The sequence below is a fragment of the Dermacentor silvarum genome, chromosome 2 (genome assembly GCF_013339745.2).
Source record: "Dermacentor silvarum isolate Dsil-2018 chromosome 2, BIME_Dsil_1.4, whole genome shotgun sequence".
Taxonomy (NCBI): Eukaryota; Metazoa; Arthropoda; class Arachnida; order Ixodida; family Ixodidae; genus Dermacentor; species Dermacentor silvarum.
The window spans coordinates 136,519,568-136,545,438 of record NC_051155.1 but is presented as its reverse complement, the minus strand read 5'-3'; the positions used below and the strand labels follow the sequence as shown (position 1 = coordinate 136,545,438).

The following is a 25,871-nucleotide window of genomic DNA, read 5'->3' as shown; positions in this document are numbered from 1 at the left end:
TGTTGCACAGCTCCTGTGGTATCCTAGCACTCCGAACCTCAGGAAAGCAAGGATGATTGCATTTGGAGCTCAGAAAATTCCTTCAGTGACCCAGTGAAACCATTGATCATGAACACAGTGGCCTTCAAACTTTTTACAACTGCTGTGGTTTCTCAGTGTGGTCACTGGACCGTGGGGATAATGACACTTATAGAGTGCATGCAGTCATGTTTTTAGATGTAGTCATTGTTCTTGCAAAGACTCCTTATTTCATTTCTTTACTTGCTGTAGGAGACATTGCTATTCAGTTTATCAGTTGTAGCTTAATAATTGGAATTTGAATGGTAATTTCAAAAAGTTATAATATTTGAAGCAACAAAAGTAGAAAAAGGCTTTGGTCACATTTGGTGGTAGGACAGGGATCTGCCATAAAAGTTGTTCATTTACAAAAGAAATAGACTATCATTGTTTGCATTTGCAAGACGTTTAAGAGGAAACAAGCGGCTAAAGTTTTTTTTAGTTGCAACCAAGTGAAACCAACAGACAGTGAAGCCAGGGAAAATAGAGCGGAAATTAATTGTTCTGTTTAATTGAAATAATTTTTAATTTTTTCTGCATTTCAATTAAACTGTTCACTTCCCCTATGCTTTCCTTGGCTTCACGATTCAAAACACAACAGCACAACTTTGAGGCACTTTGAATGATGCATAACCAACTAGCCCAATTTTTTTACGTTCCCTGGTTTCATTATTAACTTTGTGTGACCCCTAACCTTTTGTGCAATGTGACGTCGGAGAGCCCGTGTTTTAGGATGACCTCACCTCATAACACGATTGTTGCATTGAAATTTCACTTAACTGAAATCGTGGATAAGTACTCTTCCTTATATTGAAACTAAAATTCATGACGTTTTATGGGCATGAAGTTATGAAAAGTAAAAATGATTCGTTATGTGATATATCTTTATTACATTAGGGTATGTTACATTGATTTAACTCTACCTCGTGTTTGTTGACAGGTGATGAAAGTGTACAGCCGCACGATGATGCACCTGGCTCAGGTGCTTCTCTGGTGTCCGGAACCACAGGTGCTCAAGTTTGGAGAGCGCATGTACCAGCGCATGTTCGTCTGCTATGAAGGCACCACCAGAGAGGCATGGTTGCGCTTTTTTCATAACTTGAGCATTTGCGTTAACTGTGTGAAACATTTTCCTCTTGATTGGGCATATCTGCAGAAATATGCCACAAGTTCTACTTAACCTCATGCTGCCTCGTTATATTTGGAACCACAACGTAACTATAATGCGAGCTTTTTCTTTTTTTTTTTACTCCTTGCTCTCAATTCATCGGATTTGACCGTCGTTCTTCTGAGATAAAGAAGAAAGCCTTGGCATGTTATTACGGACTTTTAGCCTTAACACCATTGTGGCAATTGTTCACGCTAGCATTACCTTTCTAGAGAAATACCAGTACAAACTCTTTATAGTATAAAAAATTTATGTAACAGAAATCGTTGTGCTAGTAGACAAGAGAACACAGCGGCATATTGAAATGAGAAGCCCACACAGCTTGATCATATGCATCACAAGTGACACCAGTATTGCTGTTTCAATCTTTGCATCCACTCATTGCAATAAAGCAGTTAGTGGGATATGTTGTGCTATACTGATTTAGGCATATACAGTTAAACCTCAATATAACATAGTTGTTATATAGCATGGCCGTAACAACTTGCGGCCATGCTAGAAAAGGAGACATGCCAACTTGCTCCCCCCCCCCCCCCCCGCCTGCTTGATCGTGTTCCCATGAGCTCAGTCCCCCAATTTCCTCTTGCTAGCGCGGGAAGACGGCGCTCATCAAGCCACCATCCTTCTCGGCTCACCCTTGCATGCTTTCACTCGCACCTAAAGCATGCAGCGTGCGGGGCGGGATATATGAAACATGACACTTGTGCACTTGCTCTTAGTTGCACTTTGCGTGATTTGACAGGTGCATTCGCAAGCAGCCACATGTAATTCAACCATTTGGTCATCTGTATCTTCAAAATTTTCCATTTATTGTCTTGGTATTTCTTCGTAGCATGAAATTTCGTTATACTATTGAAATTGTGTATAAACACACTTCGTTATACGTATTGAGGTTCGAAGAACATGCTGTTCTGTGGACAAAAAGTTACAAAATGTTACATACTTCATTATTAGCCCCGAGAATGACCTACAGGGGCGCTGCGAGAGCTGCTCGCGTGACGTCGGGGCACGAACTCGCGCCTGTTGTCTGCTGCAGTTCGAGCGGCGTCCAGGCGCCTTCTGCAGTGTTTCCACTTGTTCACTCTCATTCCCTATGCTTGTATACTTATGATGGTCCTCTCTTATATATTTTTAAAACGACTACGCTCACAAAAATTGATTGATTCAAATAGCTTATTTCCTATATGACAATATATTTCTCAAAGGCAACGCTACAGTGCCAACCGAAGGAGCTCAGACCAGCTCATTGCGGGTTTTTGATCTGCGGATCTACACTTTGCTGCGGTAGCTCACATGAATAATAAAAGCATAAACGCAAAAACATAGCACATAAAAATACAGTTACGATACCATACCTGCCGTGTTGCAAGAAGCATATCACAAGCACTGGCTATATATGACTTCTACAACATCTACCTTGATTTTAACCCGCTAAAACATGTTTGCTCACGAAGAGTAGTTCATGGTATAATATCAAATTTTTGCATTTCTTCACAGAAACGCTCAGCAGTAACATGAGTACTCAACACTGCATTTTAGATTCCACCAGCACCACTTGCATTTTTACTGCTTCTCAAAATTACGCCGTTCTTCACCGGTTAATATTAAGGTGGAGTAATTTGAAGTAGAGCTGATTGAGGCTTACAGCTGTCAGGAGCACACGGGAAGAAATGTACGAATATTTATTCCCTTTTCCGTGCTACACATTCAACCCACTTGAGCAATTTACTGGTGCTTGTTCCTTGAGGAACAGGCTTGACGAATCTGTTTGGCGAACTGACACAGGCTGATACAGGCTGCTGTGAAATATGCCTTTTGGACCATATGGCTACAGCCAGCAAGAAGCCAAAGCCTCATTCATTAGTAGTATGGGACATGTTGTAGATATCATTACTCCACGGTGGAGGTCAAAAGTCAAGTGAATTGATCTGAGGCTTGTGGCGTCTTCTTTATGAGGTGGGTATGTGAGGTTCTCTTTTATGTACTGACGAAGTGAATAGTTCTCAGTTTATATAATTAAACAACACAAGATCGAGACATGGTGAGGCAGAAGGTTTGCATTTTCCTTTTCAAGGCAGCCTAAGCTGCGCTGTAGTGCCTCAAGTATACTTTAGGCATTGCAATTGGTGTTGTAAGGAACCACTTCATGGTTTCAATTTTAAGTTGTAGTGAACTGATGGGTTTCGAGAACAATGTTTGCCTCGCCATAACGACAGTCGGTTGCTTCCATTGCGGAAGAGGTATGCCATTTTGTCGATAAAGGCTATAGTGAGGGCCATTGTGAAACATTTCATCGCTCGCAATTGATTGGCTCTCCATCTTAACCACGAAATTTTCTTTCAGGTTGGGTGCTCTTTGTTATGGTATTCGTGAAGTATATACATACTATGCATGACGCATCGTCGTATTAGCAGCAGTGAGCAATGCGTTTTCTGAGTGCCTGTTTCGGAAAACGGTGAAAGTAGTAGCAAACATTTTCATACAAAATGCATGCCTAACCCTTCCTTTTACGCATTAATAAATTGGTCACATTTGACTAGAACAACTCACCAGAGTAATAAGAACCATGATGAAAGTTTTGCTGGGCAGTGTCCTAATACGGGATTTATAATGTTTACACCGATTACCAAGATTTTTCTTTCATGTAAAATAAAATGTCTCTTATAGCTAAGTACTAAGGGAATGTTAAGTGTTTAGTGGAGCATCATACATAACTTCGTGTGCTGAATTTGCATTCTTTTTACGCAATATCTATGGACAGACATGGCGGACATATGCATTGTAAGACCAGTAAACCCCTTCAATGCTACATGGCTTGCGATATCCGAGCAGCAAATTTTCCCGACTCACGCGGTTTGAAGAAGGGACTGCGGTTCAGGCATGACAGCTGAAAGAAGCCGAAACCTTCAACAAGTACGGCACGAGCCACCAATACCCCGAGCATGCACGAAGGTAATGAGTGCGCCGAGCTAGCGGCGTCCTGGCCGTGACTTCATTCGCGAGAGGGTGCCACTCCAACTTCTCGCCGCTAATATCAAGAATTTTGTATTGAAGTGCGTTATATTGAGGTTTAACTGTATTTTAGATGCTCTATAGTAGACTTCTTCATATACGTTGGATGTAAAGAGCCATGACATTACGCCATCAAATTGCAACAGCCTAATCTTTATCACAGGTTGTGCCACACATGGATGATAAAAAAGAATTAAGTAAAAGCAATGAATGGAATGACAAACAGCTTACAAGTGCATGTTTTGCATGTTTCTGTCTTTCAAAGTTCATAAATATGGTTATGTGTTGTGTCATATTAAGTCATTATGCAGTAAACCTTTGTTATAATGAAATTGCTTTATTAAAAATACTTTTATTGTAACTTTTTCATGGTCATAACTTGAGTGCATGCATTTTATATTGGATTATTATTTGAAATGTTGTGGCACTTGATTCGGCTTAGTACAGAGTTTGGAGAAGCAAACCCACATGGTTCTCTTCAGTGTGGCATACACAGTGACCCTTTGCTTTTCATCTCAATCTGGAGAGCGTGGGAGTGCCTCGAGCGTCCAGTCACGTGGCAATTTTGCGTGTATTCGCCGGTTTCTTTCACACTCATAAAAACACATTTATGTAGACGTATTAAGCAACAGAAAGCTGTATCGGGAGTTTTTCATGTTGCTCTACAATTTTCTCATTAACACTTTTTATCCAATTGTAACAGTTGAGAAGTTGAATAATTAAGACTAGTTATGTAATTATGTGTAATGCAAAAAAATAATCTAAGTATCTCCAAGCGACGGCAAACATTAGCTTGGTTCTGTCCAGCTACATGGCATTTGCATATATTTAAATATTGGTGCATGATAGTTGGGGCATCCTGTGTATATATATATATATAAATAAATTTACTCATTGTCTCTCCCACAATTGGAAATGGTAAAGTTGTCAAAACGTGAATTGCATTTTTTCAACATGTAAACATGACGAAGTGGCCACCTGTGAATGTGACAGCATATATTACAGCAATGGATAAAAAGGAAGTAATGAAACTTGCACAAATTTCTCTTTAATCCTAGAAGCTTTCTAAGCCTTTTCATAGTAATTGTCATTTACACTTATCCCCGAAGTTATTGCACCGAGTATGATTTACAGGTTTATATTGTGTAAAAAAAATGTTTTGAAAGTTAACATTTTTTAAATGTCTATTGTGTAACATAATCATGCTGTCAGTATCCTTAGTTTTGTATTACAGTACACTACCTTCAAGATAAGCTTGAAGGTGCCTTGAAAACCTCTTGATCTCAAAGGACGGTTCTCTACATCTACCTCAGGTTCACTGCATACATAGGAAGTTAAGCAAAGGTCTGAAAACCATTTTTCTGATCTGGAAATTTAATTTGAGTTTGCCTGAACTGAATCAACTGCACTTTTGGGCAATGCCTGCTTTGTACATTGTGCCTTGGCATTTCTTTTGTGTTTTGTGGATGTACAGGGGGCTCAAAAATTGATTGGTCTAGTGCTGGGCTTAATGATGGTTTAAGATGGCCATTCTTCTTCCAGGAAGTGGTGCTGAATCTTGTCACCCATTTTGGCAGTGGTGTCACGTCGCAGATGGATGCTGCTTTTGATTGTGCCTTGGATCTTGTTCGTCAGCACACAATTCTCATGGCCCCTTATGGTGGCTTCTTCAAGGTTGGCAATGCTACTTCAATTTTTCAACTGGGATAAGAGTGCACAGACTTCGTGAGCAGCAAGTAGTAGTAGTAACTCGTTGTATTAAGAACAGTAAGGATAAAAGGAGGTAGGAAATGCAAGGTCGCAGGTATTGTAACTGTCTCACTTCTCAGTGAACACCTGAACTGTCCCGCGGCCCTGAGAAAGATGCAGGTTAAGAGAAAAGATAGTGGAGAGGAAAATTACAATAAGATAGATGTATAAAAAATAGGAAAAAGTGAGAATGTTTTCTTTTTCACTGCGTTAATTTGTTTTGTTTTAGATGTGTCTTTTATAGTCATGGACAGATCAAGAATGCAGGAGACACTTGTTCCCCCTCTCTAGAAGAAAAAAGTATGGTGTGCTTGCCATTTATGCCTCCTCTTCAAGAAACAGTTTCTTTGCATATGCCACTGATGTAAAGAGGAAGCGTGACGGTTGTTCCAATGAACTGGTTGTTACAATGAGAGGGTGGTGGTGAGGAGATACTCACCACCACCACCACCTCCTCACCTCACCACCACCCCCGCTAGCTGCTTTCATTGTGTGCGGGTGTGCATCACCGTCGAGATGTGCAGTCAACTTTCGCTAATTCAATCCTGGTTAACTTAATTTCTCGGTTAATTCAATCCCGACCGAAAGTCCTGTCCGCCACCCATGCATTTCTATGGGCCCAAGCTTTAATTATTTTCGTGTTAAAATTAGCCTTCGCTCGATAATTCGAACTTGACCAGTCAACACGCACGCGCCTGACCCCAATAGTGACCAATAGTGACCCCAATAACAATCCCTTTAGTGGCAGCATCTGTCTTGGCGGAGTTTAGGAGATGCTGTATGCGTTGAACAAATCTCATCTCCCATCTAAAGCACCTATTATCAGCCTGCTCTAGACATATTTTCAAGCAATAACTTTAGCTCACTGTCACAATGTCTCATTCCAATATTTACTCGATTCTAACATGTGCCTTTTAAGAAATAAAAAATGGGGCGGAGATAGCCCACGCAGTGCAATCAGACACAAAACCAAAACCGCCTTTGCGGCATTCGTATGCTTTACTGCATAACACGGATGTATTGTGGCAAATCTGACTTTTAAAAACCGTCCAGCAAAGTTCACTTTAGAAAACCGGCTGCCATTGTGCAACACATACCCTTGCTCATATTTCTTGCTGAGAAATTGGGTGCGCTTTATAGTTTTCTGCCTTGTTTAAAAGCTTTAATATAATTTCGAAGTTATATCTCTGGTTTGGACACAGAACGTAGGCGCGCATTTGGTTCGGGGGTTAATCGGTGAATCAGCAGTGTGTTTTGGCGTTTCTTCTGCATGTTGTTTAATTCAACCCGCCGGATAATTCGATAGATTTGATCTGTCCCATCAGGGTAGAATTAACAGAAGTCAACTGTACCAGGAAAACCCAAATGACCCGATTAATCCATTCATAGACGTTTGGAGCTGATGCATCAGATGTTTTCCAGCAGGGTGAAGGGTTTCATGACAAAATAGCGTCTTGAGAACAGTGAAGGTGGGTCCATGTGGTCAAATGATTAGAAAGGAGAGAGAGACATAGACAAGGCACCTGCCACTGCATTCTTGACCTGTCACTGACTGCAGCTAGTTTTCAGCCTTGTGAAGCCATCAAAACATCTCCACATGTGTTCCTATAAAAATTTTTTTGCAGCTTCATGAGTGCATTTTCATTCATTAAAAACATGCTTATGTCAAGGCTTGACATTGAGAAACAATTTTAACTGTGGTGCACATTTGAGCTGAAAAATCAGGAGTCAGAATAGAATGTGAACGCTTGTCTTAGTGAAGAGGATAACAATGCCGAGTTTGCCTTCACTTATTTGCCTTTAATTTGGTAACATTTGTCCATTCAGCCTTAACCCTTCGAGAGTCCATTTTTCGGAAAAAGTGGCGCCCCAGGGTCACGACTTTTATGGCTGATTTAGATAGTTTAGAGTGACCTATTTCCAAAAGAAAGAGCGAATAATTTTTCATGTGACATTAAAGTGCCAGTAAGTGTTTTGGACGAACTCAGCTCGTCAACGCAATCCTGGTTAATTTTGCTTTGGACAAGCATATCTCGTCAAAGGCAACAATACCATTTTCAAAGTGATTTGGACGAACTCAGCATGTCCGCTTAGTTTTTCTTCTACTACGTAGATAGTTGTAGTGCCAGCATTTAAAATCTGCAGTTGTTTTGCTCTTCTTTTGTTTTACTAGATAGATGTCAGCACATTTTCACCGCTTTGAAGGCTGCGTTGATTCAGTCTTCAAGTTCTAAAACATAGATGGCAGCCATTTCGTCAGCGCTGGAAAGACACGTGTATTTATAGCCTGTTATATGGCTATAACAGCAATCGAAAAGATTGGTGCAAGCTTTTTTTAAAAGCTTACCTTCTATACAACGAGGCACTCAAATTTGTGTTTGTGGCCACTTGTTAACATGGTGCATTGGTGGTTGTAGCATTCGTATTTTGTCCTCAAATGTTCCAATTTTGGCTCGCTGTTTGTTGAACGAATGGAGTTCAAGTGATTTTTCTCGATAGGCTACGAACGCCCATCGTGACATGTTTGGTGCGTGATGAGCATAGATTCACACTACATTATGGAGAGACGTTACCAAACGTTAACATACCGTATTTTCTGGTGTATAAGTCGCACCTTTGTAGAAGACGCACCCCCTCAACTCAAAACGACAGTTTTTCTGAAAAAACAAAACAAAAACGTATACAAGTTGCACCGCTGTATAAGACGCACCTGTTCATTCGGTAGGCAACTTAAAAAAAATTACAGTGACGTTTCACTCTGTGAACGGGGGTCACGTGCAAGCGTATGGGTGCCATATATTTCCACTCCAGGCGCATTTCTGCAGTGGTGGTTGCTGCGATGTTCCGTGTAAAGTCCAAGGGCGATAACATCGTCCTCGCGCGCCATATGCTGTGTGTGCGAGTGAGAGCGTCCGACGGTGAGTGGAATCGCGCACAAGGGAGGAAAGCGGGAAGGCAGCGCGGGAGGGAGGGGGGGGGGCATTTTGTACTCTGGTAGCAACTCCGTAGTTCGCGTAGCGGCGCGCGCCGTATCTTGACAGCGATCTGCAGATGCGATGAATTCGGGGACGGCCGATTGTGGTCGGCCTGCTGCCGCTTTTGTTGCTGCTCCATCCTTCTCGCACGGTGCTCGGGAACTTGATCAGGAGAAGAACATACCCGCCACCTCGATAGCGCGCACAGAACCCGTAGTAATTAAGTCAACCAGTGAGCTTCGCGTGGCCAATTACGTATTTTCCGGAGTATAAGACGCGGTTTTTTTCTGAGTTTTTCTTTGGTGCGACTTATACAAAGGTGCGACTTATATATCTTTTTTTCCCCTTTCACTCTCGAAATTGTTTCCTTATTTTTTTTTTAAATTGCGGCAACGAATGTCAGGTTGTTGAGTGAGCAGTTGAAGCCAGAACAAGAAGATTCAGGTCGCAAAACACCGAACGCAACTGAAAAATAAAAGGGGGGAGGCGAGGGGGTCGCCGGGTAATGGCTGCTGTACTTCGCACAAGCTACTAAAACAACCAATAAATTTCGTACTTGCGAGCCACGAAGTTATTTTTCTTTTTGTTTTAATATTATTTTGGCCTTTTTAGTATGTTCTTTGCCATTCTTTGCCATTCTTTGCCCATCGTGTGTGTGCGGTCTGTGGCTGTTCTGTCGCCATCTTCGCTTTGTGCGGCTCGTTTCACAAGTGCGTATTCGTTTCTCTGGTTCCACCATGCCGCCTCGGCAATCGCGCAAGAGCTACACAGCAAAGTTCAAGTTGACAGCGGTTGAGTTTGCGCTTGAAAATGGTAACCGTGCCGCTGGGCGACACTTTGGTGTGAGTGAAAAGATGGTGCGCGACTGGCGCAAGTCGGAGGAGAAGCTGAGGGCTATGAGAAGCACGAAGAAAGCTGACCGAGGATTGAAAGCCCGATGGCCTGAACTTGAAGCCCGCCTGCGCGCGTGGGTATTAGAACAACGTGCGGAAGGCAGGGGATTGTCAACTGTGCAGTTGCGCCTGAAAGCGTGCACGTGGGCTCAAGAGATGGGAGCTGTTGGTTTTGCCGGTGGAACTTCTTGGTGCTTCAGATTTATGAGGCGCAACTATTTGAGCATCAGAGCGCGCACAACGCTTTGCCAAAAGCTGCCCGAAGACTTCGCCGAAAAGTTGGATAACTTCAAGGCGTTCGTGAAGAAGCAAGTGGAGGAAAATGAGATCGCGGAGAAGCACATTGTCAACATGGACGAAATTCCATTGACATTTGATATTCCGATGGGACGAACTGTTGCGGAAAAGGGTGACAAGTCGGTGCTGCTGCGAACAACAGGACATGAAAAATCGCATTTTACGGTTGTCCTTGCATGCTGCGCCGACGGAACCAAACTGCCACCGATGCTCATATTTAAGCGGAAGACACTGCCAAAGGACAGCTTCCCTTCAGGTGTCCTCATCCAAGCGAATGAAAAGGGATGGATGGACGAAAGCATGATGAGCATTTGGCTTGACAGGTGTTTTGTTAAACGACCAGACGGCTTTTTCCATGTAAAAAAAAGTCTGCTCGTCATGGATAGTATGCGTGCGCATATTACCGACTCAACACTGCGGAAGGTAAAGGCTGTCAACTGCACGCCTGCAGTCATTCCAGGTGGTATGACGAAGATTCCGCAGCCTTTAGACATCTCCGTCAACCGCAGCTTCAAAGCTGTACTGCGGCGTTTGTGGGAAAGTTGGATGACTGAGGGCGAACATAGCTTTACGGCCACTGGACGCATGAGACACGCGACGTATGGCGAGGTGGCAAAGTGGGTCGACGAAGCGTGGGCTACCGTTTCTGTGTCGACGATAACTGCAGGCTTTCAAAAAGCTGGCCTTGTTGCTTCAGCGCCTGCTAGCGATTGTGACAGCAGCAACTCTGAAGATGACGATGTCTCTGCAGCCCTGCCTAGTGAAGTGGCCGAACTGTTCGACAGCGCATCGGAGGACGAGGCCTTTGACGGTTTTGAATAACGCGCAATGTATAATAAATCTTTTTTGCTGCTTACAAGAATTAACTGCATTCTTGCCGTAACTTGTGGCACCTTGACTGACGCGTTAGGGGGATTCGGTTGATCCGGAATAGGTAAGTACATTGCATCTGAAACGGAGTGCATGCCGCGTCACGGTTAGTTGTGCTGATCGTGCGGAAAAGGGGTGCGTCTTATACTAGGGTGCGACTTATGTATGAATTTTTTCATGAAAACATGCTTAAATAGAGGGGTGCGTCTTATACAAAGGTGCGACTTGTAATCCGGAAAATACGGTACATAGAATCCGATTTTGACAGCAGTTTTTCCGGAAAAAAGAAACGTACATACCTAAGTCACACCTCCGAAATAATTTTTAAAAAATGCGGTCTTATACACCGGAAAGTACGGTACCAATTTCTTGTTTATTTCTGGAATGAACGACTTCATTCTTGCTGATTTGTTTACGAGTTGTCTATTATGTGCAATGATCTGGCAATACATTTTTACAGGTAATTTCCCATTATAAGGCTCCATATAGATTTTTAATGTTACTCTGACAACAATAAGGATGGCGACCACAATTTCGGTGACCAACGGCGATAATGTGTTGCTCTCGTGTGAAAACGCAGATTTCATAGTTGGGTAATATGACAGTGCAAAGCGTGTTTGCAATTCAGCATTGCTCATGTTCCATGTGTCGGCACAGCAAGTCACCAACAGGTGATAAAAATTGACAGGAGATCCTTTCCTGGTCCATCAAAGGCACCATGCTTGTATTTATATTGCATAGACACGATCATGATTTTTTTTCCTTTCAACATCGGTGTGTTCACTTATAACAACTGTTGGATATAAGGAAGGTCTTTTCATATCAGATGTGAGTTCATTATACCGAGGTACGACTGTACTGTCTTATGGCGTCTAGAATGTAGATCACAGTATTCTCTCCTCTTGTTTTTTTTTTTTTTTTTTTGTCACTACAGAGCACACTGGACATTCTTCGAAACCTCTCACTGTGCCAGATCCGCACGCTTTTTCTCATCATTGCACTCATTGCCTATCGTGGTGGCCGACAGGGTGAAACATACCAGGTGAGTAGAACTCTTCGAGGTACTGTGGCACAAGTGGAAAAAAGTTATATAGTATATGCGAGGAAAAAAGAAGAGACAGAAAGATTGCTCTTTCGGTCTCCTTTCTTTGTCGTGTTTTTTTACCTTGCGCCACAGTACCTCAGATAGCAATGCACTAACTCGCCCAACATAGTACTGTGCTAAAGTGCAACTTCGTAACCCCCTCGTGGTTTGCTGTGATATCTTGTGTCATAGCATCTTTCGCGGCGTTATAGAGTAATGCTGGCAAGGCTCCATTTCAGGTCTCAGGTACAATTATTATTTTAATGCAGTCTACTTCTGTCCATATCTAACCATGATGAGACGTGAAATTGCTTGAATTCATCCTGCGTTTAAAATTTGGAAGAAATGTTCGACATGTGCAAGCATCTTTCAGCCTTGTTGAACATGGACACATTAAAAGGTGGTTTAAATAGATCTCACCATTTGAATTCAAAGCACTAGCACACCTGCCCTGCTGATGCCCACGATGCTGAAAGACCTTGTAGTCTTTTAAGCGAAGCTTTATAGGCTCACAACTGTCGGTGGTGGTGGTGGTGGTGGTGGTGTCACGTTGAAAAGTGGGCCTATCCTGGTGACAGTGCAGAAAGGGTCCAAGCTAAATGGCACATACCCATGTGGGTTTGGGGAGCTGTAACGCACCCCTGAACTATCCTTATCACGCGTGGGACCCAAAGAGACAAAATCAACACTCCTTCCACTGTTGAGAAAAGGGGGGTAAGCGAACTTGTCGTCCGATTCTAGCGTAAGGGCTTCCGAAGCCCAGGTGAAACGTCAGCAAAGAACCGCGGACTGCGAGTTGTGAGGGCACAGTGTTGAGGCCAAACGTCAACAAAGAGCTGCCATCCTTAGTTCAGGGCAAACTAAAGTGGAATGCCTGCAACAGTGTTGTCTTTCCACAAGCTTCACTTACCCCTATTTTCTCGACTAGGGAAGGGCTGGTGTTTTGCTGTACTTTCATTCGTTTACACCACCATAGAGAGGAATGCAAAAGCTAGCTGCTTTGTGGATCTTTCTTATTCTTTTTCATCTCACTTTCTACCCTCTTCGTGTCAGTCATTAAGCTGGTTTGCCTGGGTGAAAAAAAATGAGGTAGAAAGCAAACAGTTGTGTTCAAACCATAGTGACCCTTCAGTCCACTAAGAACTACCACTACCAGTATCTTTGCAGCGAGAGTAACTTGAGGAAAGGAACTTGTAGTTAGATCAGCCTAGCAATTGGCAGAAATGGACTGTATTGGAAATACGCTGAGTTCCCCCGTAGCGGCTAAACTCTTGCACTTGCAAATTCTTTTTACACATAGACTTTCGCATAAATGATGTTTCCGAGTGGCAGCCTTCCACGTGATTTAGCAAAGCTGATGTTTACATCGATTACTAGCGTCAAGTGCATGAAAAGCATCAAAACGAGGCTCACCGCGTTAAGACGAGTCAGTGTAAAGGCAACTTTATTGGTGTCTGATTCAACTAATTAGCGCGTTAAAAGAGTGATAAGATTTAATTTGTGCCAAAAACGTTGTTTGGTATATAACCGAAGCGGCTTTTTGCTTTTTTCTCTTTTCGGGTGCAGATTAAAGAGTACTAACTAGCATGCCAACACGAAGACCCATCTATGTTGCGAATACTATTCTACAGATTTCTAGCGCTCAGCTTATTGCGAATCGATAGTCAAATCCTAAGGCAAATTGACGCAGTTCCTTCATTATAACTTGCTTATTTTCAGTACTCCGCCGGTAGCGGGTGCGCGAACTACGGCGCCAGGCCTAACCTTTGCTGAACAGGATACCTCGAACTTATTTTGAGAGGGTCGAATAGAGGCATTCTTGATACTTTGAGCGCGGTCACGAAGCCGTTATAAGGCGAGGGCGGTTCGGTCAGTGGTGGGCACGGGGTACCTAAGAAAGCCCGTCGCAAAAACTTAGTTTTGTAGGCCTGCACACTAATGGTCGGCCATCGTAATCGACCCAGTGTTACGACATAGGAAGTCGGGCACACTAACCAGCAAGCGAGGACCGACGCTAAGAAGTCTTCGTCAGCAGCGTGTTTTTAGGCGTCCAAGTCGTCCATAAATTATCGATAAATTTGTAGCAGCCATCAATGCAAGGCGGCAACTACGTGGTTCCCTGTGCACGGACGAAGCCCTCACCGATTTCTGTTATTCAGTTTTACGCTACGCACCCTTTCGGTACCGCACGGATCGAGCTGCCTGAAATGCTATTTGCAGTATTAATTCCAAAACGTTTGGACTGTATTGGAAATACGCTGACCCCTATAATGCAAACCCTACTTTTTGCCTGGTTGTGATCCTGATGGATTACTAAAGTTGGCATCGAGGACCTTAACCTGTAAAGTTTATTGGTGTCCATAATGCTTAAAAGAGTGATGAAATTTCCAAAAGTTGTTCCTTTTTTTTTTTTCCTTTTCTGCTTCTAACTATAGAAGGAACTATTCTTTTCTAGTCATGCGAAATTCCCCAAGACGTTCATGATTCCTCTTTACTTTAAGTACCGTATTTATTAGATTATAACGCGGTCACGATTATAAGGCGAGGGTGCAGTTCGGGTACCTAAGAAAAAAAACTTAGGTATGCACACTAATATAAGGCGACATAGGCACACTAATATAAGGCGACATAGAGTAGTCGACGGATTATTCAGACTTGGCACGGATTGCCTGAAATGCTAAATTAATAACACAGTCAGAACGCAAAATGGCGACCATGAAATAGGGTGGGAGAGAGCTTCACGTGGAGTGCGAGTGTTGTGCAAATTTTGCCCTTAGGTGTGGCTTCATGGCATAGCCGTGGGCACTGCCGTAAAGCCACACTGTAAGGAGAAATTTGCAATGCTGTGAAGCCACACCTAAAGGCAAAATTCGCATATTAGGCGGGGGTGACATTGAGGCTAAGGATTCCAGGAAGAAACCTCGCCTTATATTTCAATAAATACGGTAAGACATGCTTAATACTCTTCACAGGACTCCCAAGAAAAGGAATGTATTTCGTCATGTAGCTTGTTAAACACGTACGGAAGACATTAAGGTTTATTATGTGCGCATGCTGCCCCAAAATGCACAAGCAAAAGTGGGAAACAAGATAATGAGAACTCAGTATACCAAATTATTTGTATTTCTGCTGGCATTGCTTGGTAACATTGCTTGGTAACAATGACTTGTACATAGTTCATGTCAGTACAATGAGCAAATACATTAGGTATGCTTCTTCTGTAGTAGCCATGCCAACCACATTTTAATGGAGTGCAATGCAAAAAACAGTTGTGTACCATGCTTTCAGTGCTTGTTAGGGAGTCTGCACAATGGTCTCTCATAGCTCCAGGGCGGCTGTGCGACCTTGAAACCCATTGAACGTGTTTTTTTTTGTGTGTGTGTGTGAAATCAGCATAGTCAGGTGCCAACAGGTTAAATTGTAATGTTCTAATTCTTTGTTTTACCAGATACTGATACCTTAAAAGCATAGTTTTTACATGAATTTAGCTAAGTTTGTGCTTTTTATGCCCGCAGGATGAGTTGCACATGGTAATACGCAAGATGGTGACAAAATCTTGCCCCAGGTGAGTGTTTGTTTTTGTTTTTAGACAATGATAATGACTGGATAAGCTCTTACAGCAAAAGTATTATTCGGACCTGTGCTGTTTTCTTTCTGACGTCTGTCATCTGTCTTAGCACATGCAACAGACATCTTTGGCCCCATTACTAAGTGTTAAGAGTTGCTGTGAGGAGTTGCCACTTGATAGTGATGATAGTGGCTTGACAAGCTTTTGTAACGAATAGATTTAGAACTTTGCTGTTTTCTCTCTGGTGTCTGTCATCTGTCTTGTACCATGCAACAGACATCTTTGACACCATTACCAAGTGTTAAAGGGGCCCTGAACCACTTCTTATCGAAGTCGAGAAATGAACTTGAAATGAACTTGAATGAGTTAAATTAGACTACAGTCGAACCCACTGAACATTCAAGTGCCACCTGCCGGGGTGGCTCACTCAGCTAAAGTATTGCGCTGCTGAGCATGAGGTCGCGGGATCGAATCCCGGCCTGCCGCATTTTGATGGAGGCGAAATGCAAAAACGCCTGTGTGCTTGCGTTGTAGTGCACGTTAAAGGACCCCAGGTGGTCAAAATTAATCCGGAGCCCTCCACTACGGCATGCCTCATAATCAGAACTGGTTTTGGCACGTAAAACCCCAGATAGAAAAAGAATTCGAGTTACACGAAAATTCCATTGATATAACTGGGTTGCATGAAAAAAATAAAATAAAGGGATGGCAGAGCTGTTGTGAGAAAACTATAATGGCGGGGAGGGCCACCACCTCCCTCCATCCGGCTGCTGATAGTTTTGGCTCGTTTAACTGTTTAACTTTGCTTCCTGCGCGCTCCGAACGCTGCTGTCGGCGTTTAAGGATGGTACTGCTATAACAACTGCAAAGCGAGGTCACAGGCGGCAAGTGACATGTGAGCTCCATCGAGGCACCGCTTTAGTGGCCCCAAAAGGGGCCTTTGTAAATATGGGAGAAGGCTGCTGCGGCAGCATTTCAGCTTGAGAAGTCCTGAAGAAACGCTGGGGTGAGATCGCCACAAGCATCTCGCCACGTACTTCTCACTGGCTTGCACAAGAAAACCCCATGTCCGTCAGCTTTGCTTTCTTTACGTGAAGCTTGCAGACATTCTCCTCTCGCTAAGGTCCCTCGCGACAATGAAGCCCCGGAGGGACTGATTCATCTGCAGGACCTTCTGCGAGGACAACGTTGAGGCAGCCTGCTCTACGGCATCATCACTGCCATCATCGCTGTCGCTATCCGATGCAAGGACGTTCATGACGATCGCCTCATCGCTTAGAAGCCTTCTTTTCACAGGCAACATCGTGCATTACCAATGATTGGTGGGCAGATCAGCCATCTTCCGTTTCGGTGGTGAGTCCAACGAAGTTGAGAAACCAGGTGGCCCGGAATGACCTCGACGCATCCAAAAAGACAAGCACAAGTGACTTAATCCTTCGGCAGAACTGCACAGAATGAGGGTCTAGTGAGCAATCAACGAGCAGCGCCCAGTGCTATCACGCTATTACATGCTGTCAGCACAGTTGGCGCGGTCTATTCGTGTTTTGGGGGGTGGCACGGCGTTGAATTACAGGCACAGCTTCGTGTTTGGGAGGTTGGAAGGGCGACGGGAGAGAAGCGCGTGAGGCTGGCGATGCGGGGAAGGCGGGAAAACTGCGCGGCAGCGTGCAGCGGCTCGAATTTCTCTTTTCGTTTTTTGTTTTCTTTTGTTTGCAAGGATTTCGCATTCCGCTACCTTTTGGCGCGGACACCCATCAGCCAGACTTCATCGTTATAACCGATAATGCGGCATGGGGCATTGTAGTAAGCGGGTTATTTCAACATAGAAAACATACAAAAGTTGACGGTGCAGCAGCTTCTCATTGCTATAACCGAACTATTGTTAAAACCAGTATCGTTATAAGTGGGTTCGACTGTATTTCAGAAATACTTTGCTGCAAAAAGTTCGATGTGTTCAGCAGAAGCTGAGCTATTGGCAATCAAACATACCATTCGCGGTGCTTCTGCTCCTTCTTCAATTATTTGCACTGCGAAGGCTACGGTAGAGTGGGATGTGCCCACAATGCTCTGCCTACTGAACGTCACCGTGGCGCACAGTTAAAATTTAATTTTGGTTGTTCGCGTAGACGCCTCTATTTTCGATTTTAGCACCTATGACGTGCCATACGCAGTTGTCCTCAGCGAGTCGCAGTATGCTCCGCCAGTACACTCATCATGGAACCCCGTGGCAGCTGCGGTATCTACGCTACATCGCAGACCACAGATACATGCAACTGCAGCATTTGCTTTGTGCATGACAGGGCTATAGTGCGCGCTCGCGCTCGTATGCTCCTGTCTGGCTGGTCTATGTGGTGCGGACTGACTTTGTCCTGCACCAGCTATACCGATGGGTAGTAGCCACATCTAACTTGTGCATTTTGAAGCGCTATAAATATCTCATAACGGGCAGCAAAGTCTGCCAAGGCATCTAACGAGGAGTGAGCGCACACTGAGTGTGTGTGTGGTCTGACCTTAAGTTTCACATGGTTCTAGGCGAGTTGAGTGTTCAAAACTAGTCGAAATTAGCGAGCACCCGATGGCTACGACTCCGATAAGCAGGGCAGCCAAAGTTTGATTCCTACGCAGGCGGCCGCGAAGGTAGACAAAAATACCCCCCTCCACATAAATCAATCACTAGATAAACTGCAACAGGTGACCTGGAGACAGTTGCAGACTGGCTCATTTGCCAACCCTTACAAGGATATTCGCTAATATATCCGGGCTGCTTCTCACCTAAACACAAAAACTGCGACGCCTATAAAGTAGACCTGACACATATTGAGCGACTACCCTGGGCTAAAACCTAGGGCGGAACTCCAACTTAATAACACTTTGGACTGGATAGTAGTGGTGTCCAGCTCGGATCCCGCAATCCAGCTGCGGACCATCAACTGGGCTTTGGAGGTCACCGAAAGTCAAAGACTTACGGCCACCTCACGCCGCCTAGCAGAAGAAGGAACCCAGTAATTCAAATAACTCTACATCTGACAAAAATGAAGTTTTCCCTCCTCCTCCTGGATTGATGTCAGCTATTGGCCAATGGCAACTGCGTATGGGAATCTGTTATATTACGAAATAAGGCATCCAGAAAAGAGTGAGGAGCAGGCTTCTCTTGAAAAGAGAGCGTCTGCGATAAAGGTGACATGGCGCTCCGCTTGCAAGATCCACGTACCGCGCACAACTGCAAAATTTGGCTGAGATGTTCACAGCAGCATATGCTATTCGTGGACTGTGTTTTTTCACCAAGCTGGAGGGGTGGTTCAGGGCCCCTTGAGTTGCTGTCGCTAAGCAGTTTTTGCACCAGTAATTTTTTGTTTTTACGTGTTGGAGGCAGTTGGACAGGTAGGGCTGGCAGAAGGGCTCGTTTTATGTCATAAAATCCTTTTGCACTTCATGAAAAATGTTTGCCAACATTCTTCCAGATCCAAGAGGATTGGTGTTGTTGCAGCGCTGATGACAGTCAAAGCCATGGCCTCAACCAAGTGAGCTTTGTTCACTCTGTAGTCTTACTACTTCCTTTTCATCATGCTGATCTATTTTAGCTTCAGCTTCCTTTTTTGTGTAATTTGTTTGAACAATATACCTCTTGTTTTTGGGCTGCTCTTTCTTTAATTTTCAGTTTGTTGTGATAGCAAAAGTAAACTGGTATCTTCATAACTTGTGTGTGCCTAGGATTGACTATTTAAGGAGGAAATTTCTGAGTGGAAATAACACCTCAGTGTGCTCGTCTGATAGGGGAACCAGGACAAGTGAATCACTACAGTTGTCTGCATCTACTTCATCAAGCCATGCCACTCCTGCGGAACTGGTTCGGTCTGCAGTTGACCTCCTCGAGCTCGTGAGAGCATCAACTGCCTGCTGGCCTCAGGCAATGTCTCTCTTTTATGATGAGCTCAGCCGGATCGTTGTTAGTGGAGAGCTGGGCCAGAGCATTGAGGTAGGCCTTCACTGCCTTGAGTATATGCACATAAATTGTTTAAATTTGTACCCACAGAATGTAATTAATGATTTTTCTTTGCCAGAGAAGCCAGCTGTGCGAGTTCTTGTTTCTCTCTGGCATATTTCTGATATAGGAGACTAAATGGTGGTCATGGCCTCTGACTTGATGTCTTATTTATTGCACCCCATGTGTCTTAAGCTGATATTTATAAGAAAAGATGGAATTGTGGGATTGCATAACGTAAGGATCAAACCATGTCTTTTGTAAATTCTTGGGTTGGGGTCATGTTGGAGATGTTCATGATTTTTCAATTTGTGGGAGGAGGGTGCAGGGTAAAGGAAATATCGAACAGGCTTCTTAACTGAAAATGTTTGAGTCGTATGTTTCTAGGTTTCTAGCAGTGATAAAAGCAGCTACCAAAATTTTATTGCTAGGTAGGACGGAGGACAGGATTCACAAGCACTGGTATGCCATTGATCTGCCCAATAGTAGTTTAGGGTTCTGGTATTGAATGTTTTGTATTTGAAATTGGCCTTTATTTTATTTTGATGTATTGCGAAATGTCATTTTGCAGACCTGGATTAGCGACACCATTATCACAGACTTTCAGGATGATTATATTGTTGATGTGACACCAGGGGAACTGGAGGAAACGTGAGTTCTCGAATGACATCTTTGGCTAATAATTTTTTTGTGGATGCAATACAGAATGCTTTCAGGGGCATCTAGTAAGTCAGAGCTTTACTTCAGCTCTTTTTACGTACTAATTTTTTTCGTTCTTATGTTTTTATCTGCGAACCACCTCCTGTGCACTTGTATGTAAATAGAAGAAGGAAATATTGTCACTATCGCAGGCAAACAGATCTACTTTTGCTGTGGTTGTGCGTTTTGGGAGGATGGCTCTCTCGCTATCTCTCTCTCTCCCCCCCCCCCCACTCCCCTCCTTTTTTTTTTTCTTCTTAGTTTGCCTGTTGGGACTTATTAGAAAGTTGAATCTAAAATTTTGCTTGGTGCCCTTACCCAGCTGCCACTACCGCCACCACCACCAATCTGTCTTCTTGTATTTAATGCAAAGCATTCTTTGTCTTTTACCAAGCATTTTGCATAGGTAGTTTCCTGTCTTGCCTCGTTCTGAGCATTCTCAATAAAATAATTGTGTCTGATGGTTGGATTAACCACTGTCCCTAACACAAAAGCCTGATGATTGGTTTATTAGACCGCAGACACAGGCATACTTGCATATCTCATGCCAATGCCCACTAGTGCTTTGAGACAATTTCCACGTGCATCACATCGCATAGCAACAATTTTCTTTAAAAATGCAAGAGCGCATGCTTGCATGCTGCAGATGCTTGCATGCCACAGATACAAGAAGTCAGTGTACACGCAGTTACCAACCTTACTATTGTTCTTTGCTTGTATAGTGTCACATAAAAATAAGTTGCTTATAAAACCGAGGGTATACCAGTTTTCTGTATATTGTACTGCCTTCAGGATTGATCCAACTCATAATGGAACAGGTTGTAAAGTTTCTTCACTAAAGTACAATAAATCAGTGGTCACGCTGTCATACTGTCATCGTTACCTTGCTGTTGTCATCACACATGTTCGCATCGGCATGCAATTTCTCGCTTCACACAAACATGTTGGTTCATATGGTAGCGCTTTGCAAGAACCCAAACAATGCTGGATAGCCAGCTTGCAAAACGCTTCACATAACATCAATTCTCACAGTACATCTGTACAACGTTTTTTTTTTTTTTTTCTGCTTTCATTTTTTTGACTGGAAATGCTGCATTCGGGGTCCGAGTAGCCATCGTGAAGCTATCGTACTTTTGTTGGCAAGGGTGTCACAAGGAAATGCACGTCAGCTGAAGTCAAATTATTTAGCTCACGCCATTTCTTGTATCAAAGTAATCGAAGACTTGGCTCAAAGAACTGCATCGCCACCAGCAAGGACCTTCACAGTGGATTGAATGTCACAGTGATGCACTTTGAGCAGAGCACATCCAGCAGTCATCATTGTCGTGTATATGAGGAGGAAGTCAAATGCAACATGGTGTTTTTAGGGTCGTGTTCATAAGCAAAATGTTATGTGAGCTGACAAATTGGTTTTCTTAGCTGACTTTGATATTGGTGTGAGCCCTAGGGGGGTATTACTGACATGGCATTTTTTACTTGTCTTTTCTGTTACAATAAAGTCCAAACCATCTAAACATTAGAAAAGAAGTACTGGAAAATGTCAGAGCACCCTAAATAATTTATTATACTTGTTTCTGTTCCGGTACCCAAGATGTGGATGTGTTGTGACATTATACACTTGCTCCATTATTGCGATCTCTGTGGCTACCACTCGAGTGCAACCGTAAAAAAATGTGCACAGCACTCCTGTTTAACTTTTTATGAGCAATGTCATCATACCTAGCCTTAATACTATGTGATGTCAGAAAATTTTGCTCAATGTCTTGATGTCACAATAATGCCAGGTCCAGCATTTTGGGACCAGCTTTAGTTCCAAATTAAAATACTGTGCTAGTAAGTGCATCCCAATCATCATACTTTCTAAGTGCTATCCTTTTATTTGTGACAAGCATGTGGTAAAAATTCAACTTCAAAAATGGGTTAGCATTTCTCTAAGTACATTGATTGCCTAGTGTGATGACGATAGAATGTGGTGGCTACTGTTAGGACAGAGCCATAAGAATTGCTGCTCGAAAAAAAAAAAAAAAAAAAAGGTGGGGAGGAAGAAAAAAGAGACTAGAGAGAGAGAGAGATTAGGCTGGTGTAAAACTGCAAGCATCTATAATTGTGCCGTTTTGCTTTTTGCATTTTTTTTCTCTCAGCGAACCAATCCAACATCAGCTGTGCTATGGTTTGGACAACCTACCTGATGGTGCAATTGCGCTCAATTTGCTTCCCTTGCTTCTTGCTGAGAAGACACAGCAGCAGCAGCTGAAACCCAAAAGCAAGTATGTGGCCTTGTGTGCTTTTGTTTGATGATGTGTGGTTGATAGGTTTAACTTCTGCGTGGCAGGTTGAGCATTTATATGCAACTTTTCTCTCCCTTATTCCTGTCTTCCTTTTTAACCGCATGCAAGCTTCGAGGTGTTCGTGTACAAAAAATGGTAAGTGTTGTTCTAGATTGTCTGTTGTTGTAAAACGAAGCAAATGAATGGATGCAAATGAACCATGACAAGCTGTGATAAGTCTTTATGTATTTTGAGATAGAAAAGCAATTTCTATGTAAGCTTTGTCAGTCCTGAAATTTGCAAAGTTAGCTGGCTAGCTACCCCTCCCTCCACTCCCCCTTTTTTTTTTTTTTTTCATCACTTGCTGTCTGTTTATGATGTAGACAAACTCAATATACCATACCCAGATGTAACAAGTTATTGAATGCATTGAAAAACATGTTAATCTGAAATCTGGTTGCCCTATTTTATTTCAGTGAATGTGATATGGCTACAGTCGAACGTCCATATAGCAAAACTCACTTTATCAAAACCTGTGATTCAACGAATCTTTATTTCTTGATCTATTTCATTTATTCATTTACCATGTATTTTTTCTGCTATATAGCAAAGTAATTTCCTTCTGTAGTCTCAATTTAACTAAGGCCTGCATGTACTTTCAGCCTTCGTCAAAAGCAAAAACAAAACCAAAACAAAAAGTCACTCGACAGTGAATTCATTTGCTAATCTTGTCGCGTCCAAATGTTGCCAGTGAGTGGCATAAAACAGCAACCTTCTTGTGCAGGACAGAATTGAGTGTCTTGCCATTTGTCATGTCAGTACAAACACCGTGCTAGGTGCTCTTTATTCGTGCTTGTAATCTCACGAATATGGTCCCAAATGAGCCAGTGACGATAGAACACGATAGTGCCAACTGGAAGTGAACTTACAAGTACCTTGGCGACAAAAAAAAAATATGTGCTGCCTCAGTATAGTTGTGTCACATAATTATCATGAATCAGTGATAACTGATACTGTACTTCTTTTCTAGTGCGGCCGTAAATTCGCATGGCTGTCGGCGTGGCTGTGCGAATATTCAGCCCGTGATCAGCCATATTAATGACTCATATAGGCTCATATTAATGAACCTACTGGATTTCTTTTATTACAGGCTATATTGTGGACAACCTGCGCTGCTTATTTCACTTTTTCAAAGCATGATGTAGGTTATTGGCCAAAATTCATTTGATCACATTGATCTCTTTTATTCCTTTCCTGTAGACACCGTTCTCTGCTCACTCTGTGCTCCTTGTTTCGTCTGCTGCGCATTGCGGAGCAGACGACCAGTGGCGAGGCACTAGAAGGCATAGATGCCCTTCTTGGATGTCCAGTGAAGATGCCAGCTACCGATGTGTGCAGTTCGTTCCACACTCTTTCTATCGATCATCGGGAGACTGTCGTCACTTCAGCCTTCTACTGTGTCAACTGGTTTCGTGAAGTAAGTCACTGGTGGTCTTTCTCATGTGCGCATAACTGCATTCATTGAAATGAGTGCAGCTATAAACACATGGATGTCTACTTTCATAAAAAGGTGCAAGCCAGCTAAGCTACAAAGGAAGAACTGGCATCCGTGGCCCAAATTCTATTTATTCTCGCTGCTATGAAGTCACGTTTCACAAAGGCATTGTTAAGTTTGGCAGCTCTTTGGTATTGGGAATAATAAGCACCAAGAAACTAGATTATGCTATTTGTAGTGAGATTGAAGTTTGGGGGTAACAATGTGTACTTGGCCATGTCCAAGGGATCATATCTGGTTATTGTGTCCTAATTTTTCTACGACATGCTTCCTACTCAATTCCTTCTATGCTTATTTGTAAAGTGTTCATGTAAGGTAAGAAATGTAGCTTGTATAGTTTGCTTCAAAGAGAGATTGTGGTGGCTTCTTGGCACTTATATATGTTCACACCCTTTGTACAGTTGGAAGCCAGTCTGTTGAGTGTTTAATCTTCACTCCAGAGGAATTACTCTTTAATGTATCGAATAGACTTCAGAACGCAATTTAACAGCCTAAACTAAGTATAGACTGGCAATACTACAAAACTAGTGCAGGCATTCTTATTTTGAGATTGCAGGCCATGATGCGAAATAAAAAATACTTGAGTAGTGGTCAGCCTTTCAAAATTATAGCTGGGCTTTGTTTTTCCAATCTTGTGTGCAGCTTGTAAATGGGTTCTGTGCTCTGCGTGATGAGCAGACGAGAGCAAAGATGGTGGATCGAATTCGTCGCATTGTTGAGCTGCAGAAGTACCTTGAGAAGTGGCTGCAAGGTAATGTTTGTTTATTGCTACTAACAGTTGCTGATTTCATGTTTTCGTTCCTAAAATATTGTGTTGGCTTCGTAAGGCAGTGTGTTACATCTTAATTACCCTATTTTCGCGCGTATAACCCGCACCCCTAACTTTGAACTCCACGAAAAAGAAAGAAATAACCTCGCGTATAACCCGCACGCGTGTCCGAAAAAAATGAGGACTAGGAAGTTACAACTACGCGCAGTCATCATTTCGTTTTCAAAACAAATTTATTTCAAAACGACTGCCGCAATGTTGTCAGTGCCGTTGTCCGATTCACTGCTGCCATCCGAAGCTTCATCGCCGCTCTTAAAGACGTAATTGTCTTTGGAACCATCTCGCAGCAGCTCTGTTGCAGATTTCTTCAGCAGCGGCTACGATCTTCAGTTTCTCTTTCACTGTTTACTGTTAAAGACTGCCGCCGAGACACACTCGTGATGCCTAAACAAGGCTGGCCAACTGTGCAAATTGGGCTTACAAGAAACGACACCTGACTCATGCGAAAAGCATCTAACCAGACTATGGATGTGGATCTGGCTATAACCTGTGTTGGCCTCTTATTGGCTTAACACACGTCGATGTTGATAGGCATGTGGACAACGTGGACTCTGCACGGTAGGCCGCGTGTTGCCGTGAAGCCGACCCCCACCCCCGTCCTTCGTGAATCTTCGCAGATAACCCGCACCCCCACTTTTTAAGCAATTCTTTCCAATTTTTGGTGCGGGTTATATGCGAGAAAATACGGTATCATTGCGTGGCAAATGAACTATAAGAAAGAAGTCACCATTGGACTATGAATAGGCTTCAGTGCATATGGCTAATATGTCGAAGTCATTAACTACGCCTTGCTGATTTCCTTCAGAGCAAAGCAGCGTAAGCTGTACATTTCATTTTGCCTGTATGGACCACTGGAGCTAAAGCTT

At 43.1% G+C, this 25,871-nt stretch overlaps 2 protein-coding genes across 7 annotated transcripts in view; one reads left to right on the top strand and one right to left on the bottom strand.

Moving 5' to 3' along the window:
* LOC119441814 (ADP-ribose pyrophosphatase, mitochondrial) overlaps positions 1-25,871 on the bottom strand; it is a 234,038-nt gene that overhangs the window by 58,126 nt on the left and 150,041 nt on the right. The window lies entirely within an intron of this gene.
* LOC119441812 (Fanconi anemia group D2 protein homolog) overlaps positions 1-25,871 on the top strand; it is a 93,722-nt gene that overhangs the window by 37,467 nt on the left and 30,384 nt on the right. Inside the window, exons 17-26 of the mRNA XM_037706438.2 lie at positions 998-1,132; positions 5,780-5,911; positions 11,956-12,063; positions 15,621-15,670; positions 19,135-19,194; positions 19,448-19,649; positions 20,227-20,306; positions 22,496-22,621; positions 23,882-24,098; positions 24,819-24,927. Coding sequence (XP_037562366.1) covers positions 998-1,132; positions 5,780-5,911; positions 11,956-12,063; positions 15,621-15,670; positions 19,135-19,194; positions 19,448-19,649; positions 20,227-20,306; positions 22,496-22,621; positions 23,882-24,098; positions 24,819-24,927 — 1,219 coding nt within the window. The remainder of the gene's footprint in view (positions 1-997; positions 1,133-5,779; positions 5,912-11,955; positions 12,064-15,620; positions 15,671-19,134; positions 19,195-19,447; positions 19,650-20,226; positions 20,307-22,495; positions 22,622-23,881; positions 24,099-24,818; positions 24,928-25,871) is intronic.